General features: G+C 38.8%; 1 protein-coding gene and 2 long non-coding RNA genes across 3 annotated transcripts; all 3 read left to right on the top strand.

Annotated features, from left to right (window-relative positions):
- The first annotated feature begins 236 nt into the window (after positions 1–236).
- On the top strand, positions 237–1,636 carry LOC112566390. Its single transcript, XR_003099579.1, has 3 exons — positions 237–310; positions 1,118–1,174; positions 1,556–1,636. It is a non-coding gene; the product is annotated as an uncharacterized LOC112566390 (long non-coding RNA).
- A 180-nt stretch (positions 1,637–1,816) lies between these two features.
- On the top strand, positions 1,817–2,804 carry LOC112566389. Its single transcript, XR_003099578.1, has 3 exons — positions 1,817–2,006; positions 2,175–2,356; positions 2,743–2,804. It is a non-coding gene; the product is annotated as an uncharacterized LOC112566389 (long non-coding RNA).
- A 3,671-nt stretch (positions 2,805–6,475) lies between these two features.
- Positions 6,476–11,189, top strand: LOC112566387 (WAP four-disulfide core domain protein 2-like). The gene is made up of 6 exons (XM_025242552.1): positions 6,476–6,606; positions 8,172–8,228; positions 9,583–9,655; positions 9,852–10,037; positions 10,615–10,785; positions 11,158–11,189. Exons 1-5 carry the CDS (start codon positions 6,577–6,579, stop codon positions 10,776–10,778), a joined length of 510 nt encoding a protein of 169 aa, XP_025098337.1. The 5' UTR covers positions 6,476–6,576; the 3' UTR covers positions 10,779–10,785; positions 11,158–11,189.
- The last annotated feature ends 2,459 nt before the right edge of the window (positions 11,190–13,648 follow it).

Here is a 13,648-nt window from a genome sequence, read left to right as displayed (position 1 = left end):
CAAAATTCAGATTGCTGACAAGAGAGCTAAAACTAAAACATGAGTGTATTAAATACGTATGCACATTAATCTTATAATCTTTCGATGTCCTTGAAATTAGCTGACTGTAGGTAACCTGGTCACGTCTGACGCTCATCGCACATGCCCGGATGTTTCTCGAGGGCGTCATCATCGCCTTAAAAATGGACATTATAAAGTTCGCGAGCTCATTCATTCAGACTATACATCTGGGTGCGTCAGGTTCCTTCCTCACCTCTCTCGCGTATATAAAGTGGTCGTCATGGCCATGCTGTTTTTTCTTGCTGTGCTGGTGAGTACAAGTCTACTTACTTTAAACAACTTTGTTTCCATGACACACGTGAACAATCGAGAACTACAATTAATGTTTGCAAAGACTGCTGAGTTTGGAATTTTCTTTTCAATTATAATAACTATAACAAGGGTCATAGTAAAGAAAAAAATGGACATCAATTCAGTAACGGAAATATACAGTTGCAAACTATAAAATATTGCAGTTAGAGATTGTTTCATTCCTATCAGCTGTATTATCGTTGTGTCATGTATGGGTGCGTGTAGCTGGGTAGTCTCTCACTCTTGCTCACTACTGGGTGTTATAGCACTACTTCATGGCATCAGGGCGGTTTGGTTACCACCTGACACCAATACAGTAACAATTGGCTGTCCTGTGTCCTGATCTCGTCTTGGGCCTGCTGTTCTTTCTTTGCATGTGGCACCTGTTTGCAGAGCCAGTCCATGGCACTCTTGATGCTAATTATCCATAAATACTTTTGAAAACATTTTCACATTTTCCACTCCCTGATTTTACCAGGCAAGCCCAAAACCATATTTGTACAATAGAAAGAAGACATTAGAAAGCCACTTTTTGATTTGTAGATGCATGCTCAACAACATATGGTATGCTTGGTATGAAATTCGGTCTGCTGGCATTCTAAGGACCTGGAGCCAAAAGCGAGTATTGAGTATTGAGTATAAACATTAATACCGATTGGGTATCTCCCCGTTTGTCCATCTATCAAGGCATTGGTATTGCGAGAATTGACACGGAAAAAACGAAGAAAGCCAAGCAAAGGGTGACATGATTTGTTTTATTTTTCAGGTGACCGTGTCATCCGCGTCTGAATATTTGCCGACAGGCAGAACATGTGTTGGAATCGTGGGTATTTTAATTATTATTTATTATTATAAATTATTATTTAATTCTTTATTCTCTCTCTTCCCTCTCCATACCTTATGAAGAGTGATTAACGAAACTACAAATAAGAGCTGCTACATGCTCACACAGCATTAGCAAAGGCTTGTCCAAAAAAGATTATTTTTATGGTAGGTAGTCTGAACGATTTGATGGACATAATCGTTGTATGTCAAGTACCACCATGTTCAGACTATAAATAATAACAACCTTCAAATATTTTACTCAGAAGAAGGATAACAAGAATGATGAAATGCCTCTAATAAGCAAGATGAGATTGTTAGCAAATATTTACTAGTAAGCTATTCAAACCCTATTAAGGACATCTATATTCATTGTCGACAGTTATGTGGGGTAAATTCCACATGTCATGAAGTGCTGAACAGAACCTCTGGTGTGATTACTGCAGAGTGCCTCAGTAAGTATTATTAAACAACAACAATGTGAATGAGGTATGCACTTAGATTCCTTGACCTCTTAAGTTCATCGTTGACTACAAATTCCAATATTCTCTTGAAAAGTAGCTTACCAAAAGTGTCAACTCACTCTCACACAAACATCTTTACACAGAACTTTGCATTTGGCTTTTTTCCTGTAGACACAGATCTCTATCCTGCAACTGGAAACGAGGACAAATGTAGCAACGGTCGCCCATTGTGGGTCATCAGAGGCAGGAGAGACTACGCGGAGGCTGCGTGTGGAAGAGTGGTCGACAGAACCACGTGCCCCAGAGGCTACACGTGCGTCATCGCACCCACCGACGCCTACTCCCTGTGCTGTCCAGAAACTTCTCCATGTTAGTTGACAATGATTAGTGAGATTATCGTCTTCCACGAACTTGTATTACTGGGCTGCTGGCAGATAATTTTTTTCAGTTAATTGCTAAAACTAGGCATGAGACTACAAAGCTTCCGGTTTAGTCACATTCTTTGTTTAGGATCGTTTGGTTGTTATTTTTGTGTAGATGGAAACGTCGTTAAGAGTGGGCAATGTCCAGTTCCGGCCAATGATTCCGTTGGAATTTGCGCCAACACTTGTCAGTCCGACAGCAACTGTGAACTGGACCTCAAGTGCTGCAGGAACGCTTGTGGCGCCCTCACCTGCCAGAGACCTGTCATGAGCAGGGTCCTCACCTGCCGTGACAAAGTAAAACATGTCCACCTGATATATATATATATATGTAACTGAGACTACGTCTGTAATTTAATAAGTTTAAACTGACATTATTTTTCGAGAAACTGGTCTTTGTACATCCTTATTCTTCTAATACAAATCTTCTACTTTTTAAGAAAAATATTATGCTTGGAAATGTACAAACATACAGATAGGTGGGGTTCTCTGCTGAAAACAGAAGACATAAAATAAACCGTTTGGTTATAAATGCTGGAGAAAACGAGTCTTTAGTAAAGAAAACACAAATGGCTACAAATATTTCAATGATTGACATGTTCCCATATATTTCTGGAAAGAAAAAACTTATTACAAGATAAGATTCCAGTCATTTTTTTCGTTGTTTCTCTCTCTCTCCGCAGTATTGTGAGAAGGACATGGTTTGTATAGACACCCCGACCGGCCCGGAGTGCGTGCCTTCTGCAAGTAAATTATGACATTACAATACACCACCGATGGCTAACATATCAACATAGACACATACACATATGTATATTAAAATTGTACAATGCAATATTGTGTCACATGTCAATGTAATATATGCAATTTGAATTTAATTGCGTAAACAAAAATACAATTATTTTCGCATATCGACCTTGAAGGGCTTTTTACAACTTATGTGATTTTTTTCTACGAGTTAAGTAATTAGATATGAAAAATAAAATTCTCCTCACATCGATCGTTTACTTAACAATGGTCCTAGGGGACGGGCAGTGCCCAGCGCCTCGCATTCAAGATTGCATAAAGTACCGCAGGAGATGTCAGCGGACAGGGACTGCCCTGGCTTTCAGAAGTGTTGTCCTGGCCGTTTATTCTGTGGGATGACGTGTGTGGATCCTGTCCCCAGCCGAACCTGCAAAAACACGGTAGGTATCACATGCTGATGATGTACTAGATGATGCCAGGAAACAGTGGGTAGATGAAATAATGTCGTCAAGCTGGTTATGTAGTGTGGCCCTTCACTTTGAACACACTTAGCATGTGAAGTTTCTCTTATTTTGTTTTTATAATTATAGTCTTTTGTGTAGTAGAACATATATAATAGTATCTAAACTTTAGCAAAGTTGAGTCAAAACAGCTCATACGACGAAAACGACGACGACGATGATGATGACCACGACGTAGATGAGGAGGAGGAGAAGAAGGAAGGAGGATGAGAGGAAGGAGGATGGAAGAAGAAGGATGAGGATGGGGATGGATGATGGGTGGATGGTGGATGGATGATGATTGGATGAAGGATGGATAATGGACGATGTATGACGACGACGATGATGATGTTTCAGGTGTGCCCTTATGGACAGAGGTGCATCTTAAAACAAGTTACATGCATCAGAGCTCCATGCTTTCCTCAGCCCACGTGTGTCTAGAGTAAGTTATTATATAATTCATTGAATAAATGGAGTGTTGTGCTACACACAATGGAAAGTAAAGAGGAAGTCAAAATGTCTCGAGGAATACACAGTTTCTCTCCCTTTCTATAAAAACTAAACTTCACAATTGTTTACAGCTTAAATAAATGGAGTCGTGTTCAGTCCTGGAGGCAAGTTGTATAGCGACCTACATAGCGATCATTTCCTATCCTCACTTATCGTACTACTGTATTTTTGAAAACCAGTTTCCTGCTCTCACTGAAGAAGTAGTTAAATTAACATGCATCAACGAATATGGATGACTTCGCTTTAAATTCTGTAGAAATGTACGGAAAATATAAAATATCCAGACCATGTTTGATTCTTTCAGAAATGGAGTCCAGTAGTGAAGCTCACCTTCTTGATGACTTCCAGCCTCTGACCAGCTACTGGTCAATGAGGGAAGATGGATAACCTTCCCATAGACTAAGTCTGAAGGAAAATATAAACCACTATGTCAAGTGTCGATGGTGTTCAATAGTTTTGTGTGAATAGTGTTCACAGTGTGCATCTGTATCTGCAAAAACGCTTTAATATAACTCAGTTATTTCATACCAAAGTAGACAATTACATTAGCACGGGTAGCTAGTCCCTTGTGTAATACGACTTCATACTGCTACCAATACGCTGTATCTAAGGCTTTCTTTATTGCTAGCTACAGTACATACATGTCTACCTACACTACTACCTATACAGATGTATATACTACGATTTATACCTATGCAAAACGATTATACAACTACATATACGACTATGTCTGGAGGAATACAAAATGTAACTACATCTTTATAAAATGAAGCAGACAGTGACGAAATATCTATTTTCGCAAAACTTCACACACACACACACAGACCCCACACACATCTACACACCCACACACACACCATGCACGCAGCGCTCTTCTGTACTTATATTATCAGTCTCTCGATGTCTCCTGCTGTCTGATTGGCTGATTAACACACAGTAGATTAGCCTTTCCATGTCGTTCGACTCAATTAGACAAGGGATATAAGGTGTAAGATGTAAGATGACCAGATAACACAGCAACAGCTCACACAACATCTGAGACTAAAGACAGACAGGGCCGACATGGAGAAGGTCTTCACTGCTGGTAGATGAAAGCTTTCTTGTGTGAGACTACATTTGCAAGAGAGTGTGCTCAGAAAACAAGTCGACATTAATGGTGTAGCGACATTTACAGGATCCTCCGAGCGACCCTAGGAGTAACTATCCCTAGAATCTTCGACGGGTTCCAAATTGCTGGCCCAAGAGCTGGCAATACAGAGAAAAGAGTGTGTGGCGCTCGTCTCCTAGAGGCATCTCCAGTGTTTACACCATCTGTCTCCAAGAGGTGGCGGTATCTATTAGATATTCGTGAGAAATATAGATTTGTGTATTCCGATAATGCCAGTCCCAAGTCACTGCAACTGTGCAAGTCAGTAAAATATTGCCAGTCAACGTTGTCCGACAATGAAATCCTGTTTACACATTGGTTTTTCGTCAGAACCTGCTGACCTTTTGATTGAAAAACAAAGTTCTAGTGATAAATAACATATTTTTAAAGAGGAATTTTAGATGTTGTTGAGCTATATACGTTACGCAGCAAAGTGTTGTCGCACATAGTAAAGACCAGACAAGAGGCAGATTATTATTTTCTGTAGGAAAAAGAACAAGTTAATGTCAAGACAAATTCGTGAGTGTTGGGTGTGCATGTGACCGTTTGTGACAGAAATTGGCCAGTAAACTGGAGTCAAACAATACAGAACTATAATTTAGACATCGCAGCGGACTAAGGAATCCACAAAAAAAAAAAAAAAAAAAGCCCAACAAAACATGGCGACAACTTCTACCCACAAACACTCACACACACACGCACACATAAGCACCTTTATGACAGCAAGGCAAGATAAAGATCTTGTCATATAAGCCACTACTAAATAAATTACTTGCCCTGCACTGAAAAAAATAAAATGTCAACAACATCTGTGTGTACACTTTGTTGATCATCTTTCTTGAATTCTCAGAACGCCGAACTCCACTGCTTTAATGTTTTCTGCCTTAAACATTTTTTGCTTTAAATGAGATTTTGTGTAATATAAATTAAGTCTCTTTTTTACTTTCTTTATTTTGAGAAGAAAATAGGTAACATTGCCGAACATTATATCTCAGATGTTTTATCGTGGAGTAAAAACGTTCGCGCTTCATTCCATACTTACATCTCAGGGTTCGAATTCAAGTCTCACTGAGAAAAAATAATTTTTACAACCAAAAACATGAGGTGACTTTCCGTACAATGTTTTGGACTTCATAGAAAGTAAAAAGCACGGGGTATTCAAAACTTTATGGCCATACTTTAGTGAATTCACGTTCCTTGGGTTCAAACTGTGGAAGATGAAATTCACCTCTGTCCTTTTTATCTACCATTACGTAATCCGAGTCTATAATAGCAAGTATGTTAGTCACTATTCTTCTGAGGACAGTGAATGGGGGACCATTACAATGAAGGGCAAGAAACCAGTGACGAGATGCGGCCAATGACAGAACAAAAGAAAGCCTACCTGATGTGGAGAAACGTCTACGCATGCGCAGCCTATGTGCTGCTTACCGCAGGCAAACCTAGGAAGCTGACGTAGTTTGCTTTAATGTCTACACACGCACGTGACTGCTGACGTAAAGACAACCTGAACCGACATCTGCTGCCCGTATCTCCCCTGCAAGTAAATAAGGTCCGCCATCGGGAGTGCAAACAGCAGACGTCAGACGTCACGCGTTACCGGCGGCATCAACATGAGAGTAGTCGTCCTTCTGGCTGTGGCGGTGAGTACTCGCTTTCAAAGTTAGTAATATTTTCACCACGTTACATTTGTATATCAAGCGTTTTGCCTCGAGTATAATAGTTTAAAATATAGCATAAATTACGTTTCAAACGCTCATCAAACCCTAATAATATTTATTCATTTGAAAATTGTATACCTTGTAGCCTCTCTAAGAATAATCTTTTCCAAACTGTTTCAAAAGGACTTAATTATTTTGCCAGAATTAATTATTTTTTTATTTTTTTTTACAAAAAGTACACAGGTTATTACTCTCCATCCTCATGCAGTTGGTTACAGAATTTGTTCCCAAGACTGCAGGTACAATTCTGCTCTGAAGCCATTTTGACTACATGTTATATTTTGTACTAAAGCTGTTTTCCCATAATAATTATATTTTCAGTTTATTTTCCCATTTCCTACAGCATTTAGCCCTTTATTTGTTCCAAGACAGAATATTCGTCTTTTGAAGCTATTTTATTTCTTAATGAATTCATTTTTCATTAATTGTGGTGTAACATGGAAATCATGTGCACGGGTGCACCAAGCACCTCAGAGCTCAAATTTCAGTCATTGTAAGAACAGAGTACACTTTATTTGTGAGTGTTTCTACTACTTTTTAAAGGCTGCTGTAGAGATAGGACTGGTGGCTGGTAGGTACTCTCTGTTAGAGATGATTTAATGGGATGAAATGTTTTGCACTGTGCCATAGATAGGGTTGCTAGTAAAATGTCTTCATAAAAGTTTCAGCACATGGGCCGTGACCCTAGTATTATCGACCACGGCCATTATTTTATTTATTACAGCAGCAGTATTGACTATATGGATGTAGGCACCTTAAACAGCTGTTATGGTTTCATCCAGTGCAAACAGATTGTGAGTCATAAGTTTCCTTCGACGCAAAGGTTGACGTGAAGGACAATGAGCATGGGCCATCCAAACTATAAAAAAATAAAAATGAAATGTTTGAAAGCTACACAGAGCTGTATTTAATTTTTAAACAGCTATGGACTTAAAGAACTTGCGAGATGTACATTTATTTTCAATTATTGGGTAACACTTGGTGTAAGATATTACTTCCCCACATTTGGGTGAGTATTGCTCATCCGTTCTCGAAAGACACGCCTACAAATATAGCGGAAAATAATCAAAATCATGCAAATATCATGGAAAACAATCACATTCGTCAAGTCACGTTTTTGCAAAAATCAGTCTATTTAAAATATTTGACAAATGAGCCCTGCCCTGAGGTCTTCACAATGGAAACATACATCACAATGCTTGCCTGTATGTTACTACTATATTACTGCTCACCCATTAAAAACATGTGTTTGAATTCATGTCAGAATTGGATCAATCTATATAAACATTTTTAGTTTTGTTACTAAAGTTGATAGATATATAAAAGCGTGAGATTGAGGAACATTTTGTCAGGGTCAATGTGTGATGTCGAAATGACTACAGGTGACCATAAAACACATCAGGAGGCTAGTCAGGAATCCAGAAGGTGAACACAGATTGAGTTATCCCTTTCGTTTTAATTTTAATTCTCTTTGATTTTAATTTCAGGTGACCATGACATATGCACAGGTCCCTGGGACATACAGAATCATATGTGCATCATCAGTAAGTGTATCTTGAAATAATCTTGCTCTATGTACGCTGTAGATGAATGTGTGTAGCTGTATGTGTGTAGATGTATGTGTGTAGATGTATGTGTGTAGATGTATGTGTGTAGATGTATGTGTGTAGCTGTATGTGTGTAGATGTATGTGTGTAGATGTATGTGTGTAGATGTATGTGTGTAGCTGTATGTGTGTAGATGTATGTGTGTAGCTGTATGTGTGTAGTTGTATGTGTTGCTGTATGTGTGTAGATGTGTGTGTGTAGCTGTATGTGTAGTTGTATGTGTGTAGATGTGTGTAGCTGTATGTGCGTAGTTGTATGTGTAGTTGTATGTGTGTAGATGTATGTGTGTAGCTGTATGTGTGTAGTATGTGTGTAGTGTATGTGTGTAGCTGTATGTGTGTAGCTGTATGTGTGTAGCTGTATGTGTAGTTGTATGTGTGTAGATGTAATGTGTGTAGCTGTATGTGTGTAGCTGTGTATGTGTGTAGCTGTATGTGTGTAGTGTGTGTGTATGTATGTGTGTAGCTGTATGTGTTAGCTGTAGTGTGTTGTAGCTGTATGTGTGTAGATGTGTGTAGCTGTGTTAGCTGTGTGTTAGCTGTATGTGTGTATGTGTAGCTGTATGTGTGTAGATGTATGTTGTGTAGCTGTATGTGTGTAGTTGTATGTGTAGCTGTATGTGTGTAGCTGTATGTGTGTAGATGTATGTGTGTAGATATATGTGTAGCTGTATGTGTGTAGCTGTATGTGTGTAGATGCATGTGTGTAGATGTATGTGTGAAGGTTCACTTTGTCCCAATACTTTTTATATCGCTGCCTATCAGTTTATGGCATTAATTTTTCTGTTTTACATTCCCCTTGAAAAAAAGTGCAATACGAAGGAATTCAAATTTCTTAGAAGAATATACCTCCCTAAAATGATTAGCTTTGGAAGAGATACGGTATGCGATCAGAAGTAAAAAGAAAAACAAACAAACAAACAAACAAACAAACAAACAAACAAACATACTATCAAGCCACGCTCGTAAGATTAGTTTTTAAGTTGAGATTCATGAGATTATGTTAGCGTGGTGTCATTTACTAAATATTTTCTGTCAAAAAGTTTGATAAATATTTTATTGTCTTCTAAAAGCGAGTTTATTGCAATTTAAATTGCTTAGTATTCCATAGAAAGTTGATCGAGCAAGAGATAGTAAGATACACATGACAACGAGTGGATCATAAGAAAGAGAATCTGAGTCTGATTTTGAAATTTTATTAATCACTGTAGCACATTAATTTCTCAATAATATAATTTAAAACAGTTTAAAATAGTAGTGAAGGCGACTGACTCCACGTTTTCTATCGACAGGATTGTTGGGGATACTCCGTATGTCGTAAAGTGCTGAACACAACTTCCGGCGAAATCGTTCCCATATGTTTTGGTAAAGCATGACTGAAGTTTCATTTACTGTTTCAACAATTGCGAAAAAATAATTTTGAGGACTAACTCTGAATATACTGTACAGAAAGCTGTACTTAATGAAACAGATCATCAACAGCTCAGTTTGTTTAACTGTCTTGTTTTCTTATTTGAAAGGAAGAACATTAAATGAATTATAATTTTTTTTCTGATCGTAGACCCCATGCGCTATCCCCCAACGGGCAACGAGCAAGTATGTAGCGACGGTCAGCCATTGTGGGTCATCACGGGCACGGGAGACTACTCTCAGGCGTCGTGCGGGCGAGTGGTCAACAAGACCACGTGTCCCAGCAACTACAGGTGTGTCACTTCACCTGTCGACGTATACGATGTGTGCTGCCCCAGTAAGTTCTGCTGATTAAACCTTTAACGATTATTGAGTTATGCCCCTTTTTCAAGAAAATCTCACGATGATGACGACGATGACGCTGAAGATGATGATAAAAGTAGATTTTATAGAGCGTTTTCCTATTTGACAGTAATACGCTTTAGAAAAACGGGGTAAACTGCTCAGAATAATCAGAGAAGACCTTTTGAACTCAAGAAGAGCCCTAAGTTTTGCTTCCAAAAAAGTTGCTTGGTAAAGCTCTCAGGATGCTGTCGACAATATGTCAAGAAAGGGATTTATTTTTTGTTTGTTTGTTAAGCTGTCTTTGAATCATAAGCTTACTTTAGAAAGAAAACTTTTACAAATTATCTTTCACCTGTATGGTAGGATTCGTAGATGAAGCAATGGAGCGGGGTACTTTCTAGTCAGCAGGCTTTGTTATACTTTAAGACGCCATCATTTTACTTTTTCTGTTCGTGTATGTTTGTAATCATACTCAAATACGATTGTGTAAAGTATTATTCTTTATCTCTCTGAAATTCATGAAAAGAACGATACTTTTAATACATTAGAGATACTTCTTTTATCGTCAGATTCTGACAAGGTTGGTGAGTGTCCAGAGACGCATCCTGGCGAGGTCGGAGTCTGCGCAGACTTGTGTCAGTCAGACACAAACTGTCCACGTGACCTCAAGTGCTGCCCAAACGCTTGTGGTGCTCACACCTGCCAGACACCTGTACACAGTCTTTACCTGTGAACACACTGTAAGGCGTTCTTGCTAGCAGAAACATACTAAGTCCTCAATTAGAACTTGCTAAACTAAATAACAAAGAGTAAAATAGAGTATGGGATTCTAATCAATTCTAAATGTAAATGGAGTTAAATACTGCTGAGTGAAGTATGTATTCAAGACTTTGACAGCCTTCACTTCTGTTTCTGAAACACCAGAGGGTAGAGGACAACTTCTAGCAAATCGCTTTGAATGCACGTCAATACATGTTACTGTGTTTGTATATATTTCTATTGACTTTAATTGGTGAATAGACATAAATAAAAATACTACCTTTTAAATAGAGAAAAATGACGATATTTTAAAATGACAGATATATTAGAATAAAAACTTGTTGTCGTTGCAGGAATGCGGTTTTGGCTATGTTTGTCAAATGACCCGAAGGACCACAGTGTTTTCTATGCAATACGTAAATAACTTTTCTGCATATACAGTTCGCATCACAAATGATAAGAATTACAGTCAAATCTCGCTACTTGTGCCAGCCTACCAGGACCGAGCAAAAAGTGGTATAGTAGCGAGATTTGACTGTTAATACAAAATTAAAGAAATGAAATGAAAGAAAAAGTCTTTAACGACTTTCGTAAGGTCGCACGCGACAATCATAATCTCTGTAGTCGCACGGCTCCCACCTTGATGACTGTGTCGCCGGTTACGCCTCGCCATCTTGTCTGACGTCAAAAGCAATTGAATGACGTCAAATAATCCACGTGGAGATTGCGTCGGCATCGCGTGAATGCTCTCCCCTGTTGTCACAGCTCAGACCTATGACCTGAGACAACAAAAGCAGCTAGAAACGAGAAACATTCGCCGTTTGTATCGCGATAGTTAGAAGACTATCCCATTTCTTAGCTTAGCTTTGTCTTGCACAGTTAATGCTTTCGCTGGATTATTAAAAGGAGGGTTTTTAAAAACACAAAATGTTCTTTAAAATGGACAAGAAAACGCTTAAATGAAAAGCTTTCTAAACTTTCTGTAGACGGTCTCTAGCCTTAATTAATAAATGAGCGCAGGGATGCGTAAAGAGTTTATGAAACGGTTCCATGTATCCATGATCATGTCACTGGATTGACAACAGGTGACGGAAAGTGCCCGGACTTGTCCACGTCAAGGCATCGCTTCTTCTTGCTCCTCCTGTCTTTCTGATCCTGGACTGCCCTGACTTCCAGAAATGTGCTCCTGGGAGACATTGTAGACAGTGCGTGCCTCCAGAACGAGCGTGACGTGCGCGAATATTGTAAGTACTCCTGTGTGACGTCACGCTGTGACCTGCAGGGTCACTGTCGCACGTTTGTAGATCAAAGCACTTGCAGTGTACGTCCGAACAGATAGTTTACTACGTATGAACTATATTAATATTCACATATGTCGTTTTCTAATTAAATGTAAAGTCAAACATAGTTTATTGTTGTGCTCCTGTTTACCATTTTCTTTGTTTATGTATCATCTTGTCACGGTGGATTTGCAGAATAAATTGGTGAGATTAGGGCTCAGCAGCTGATTCAAAATGAAATAATAATGACTGTTCCTGTTAATCCAGTCGTGCGCCTAGGGACAAGAGGTGCGTCATGAAAAAAGTCATCTGCGCCAAAGCTCCGTGCTTCCCTGTTCCGACTTGTGTCTAGAGTAAGTCACTAACCTCTCACGTGTAGAGAAAGTAATGGATGAATGGTTTTTATTATTAGTGTGGGCAGATGAATTTGCACATTAGACATAACTTCATAGGTATGGGAGGATGAAGTGTCTCCACGGAAACTGAGTCATTGACAACAGATCGTCATGTGATGAAGAGATGATGTCCGATTACTGGAAATGAATTCTTAAAGACCTGCATGACTTTCATAAATTTTTTAATCCATAAATCTCAAATTTATTTTAATCCAGATCCCACACCCCCAAGAGGTAAAAATAAATCTGCTTTAGCGTATCAATGTCAAGACAATCGAATTGTCGCTATTTGAATGTTTTTACAGGGTGGGTCAATTTCCTAGCATGATCATTCGTATATACAGATAGAGTTCATTGTTTAGGATGGTGGTCAAGATGTCGAATTCTTGCTACTCAGCTGCGCAGTCTGCTTGTACTGACTGCATCTTCAACGAAGGATATAAAGATTATTGTAGTCTCTAAGTTTTTATTGCTGGATTGTGGGACATCACAACTTATTACATACATATATTGCTGTGAATGCATCCAAGCAGATTATTTACCCGTATTAAAGAAATGCTTTACATGTGTTGATACAGTCTGTAGTTAGTGACTGCTTCTTTTCAAACTTCTCAATATTTAACATGAGTGCTGGGGAAGTCTAACTGTGACTGTAATGATGACAAGAAATATTGGGGTCCTAGAGACAGAATGAGCAAAAGCCTTCTAATCCGTGCAACTACTATTTTGTATATTAAGGAGGTATACGTACGTCAATTTCCTAGTTGTGGCAAGTCTTTAAAGTAAGAAGCGTAATCTCGTGTATAAACACATAAGCATACATATGAGCAAGCAAATGCAAGATATAAGATCTTCTCAATAGCTTGCTAAATAGAAGACTTTCTTCTCTGCATGAATAAATACTTAATGTCCAACGAACAGTCTGTGGACACGAAGACGTTTAACCCTTCGTTGTCACTTGTTGAATCAGAAAACGATTTAACCATCTGTCAGAAGGCGAACTCACTGCTTTGAAGTTTCTGACTGTAAACGAGACCGCCATGATCAGAACAGAAAGAAGCTATGATGTGGATGATAACGTCTACGCATCGTGCGCAGTCCTTGTGCTGCTTACGCAGGCAAAATCTGGAAGCTGAATCGTGACCCTGACGTAGAAGTACATACTCGAT

This window comes from Pomacea canaliculata, linkage group LG6 (assembly GCF_003073045.1).
Source record: "Pomacea canaliculata isolate SZHN2017 linkage group LG6, ASM307304v1, whole genome shotgun sequence".
NCBI classification, from domain to species: Eukaryota; Metazoa; Mollusca; class Gastropoda; order Architaenioglossa; family Ampullariidae; genus Pomacea; species Pomacea canaliculata.
The sequence above is the reverse complement of the archived record's forward strand: the minus strand, read 5'-3'. Positions and strand labels throughout refer to the sequence as shown.

What these genes read in the sequence shown, in the direction of transcription:
- LOC112566387 (XM_025242552.1), top strand. Translation starts at nt 6,577, where the DNA reads ATGAGAGTAGTCGTCCTTCTGGCTGTGGCG. An exon ending in TCGTCCTTCTGGCTGTGGCG is followed by an intron (nt 6,607 to 8,171) that starts GTGAGTACTCGC and finishes TTTTAATTTCAG; the next exon opens with GTGACCATGACATATGCACA. An exon ending in ATACGATGTGTGCTGCCCCA is followed by an intron (nt 10,038 to 10,614) that starts GTAAGTTCTGCT and finishes TTTTATCGTCAG; the next exon opens with ATTCTGACAAGGTTGGTGAG.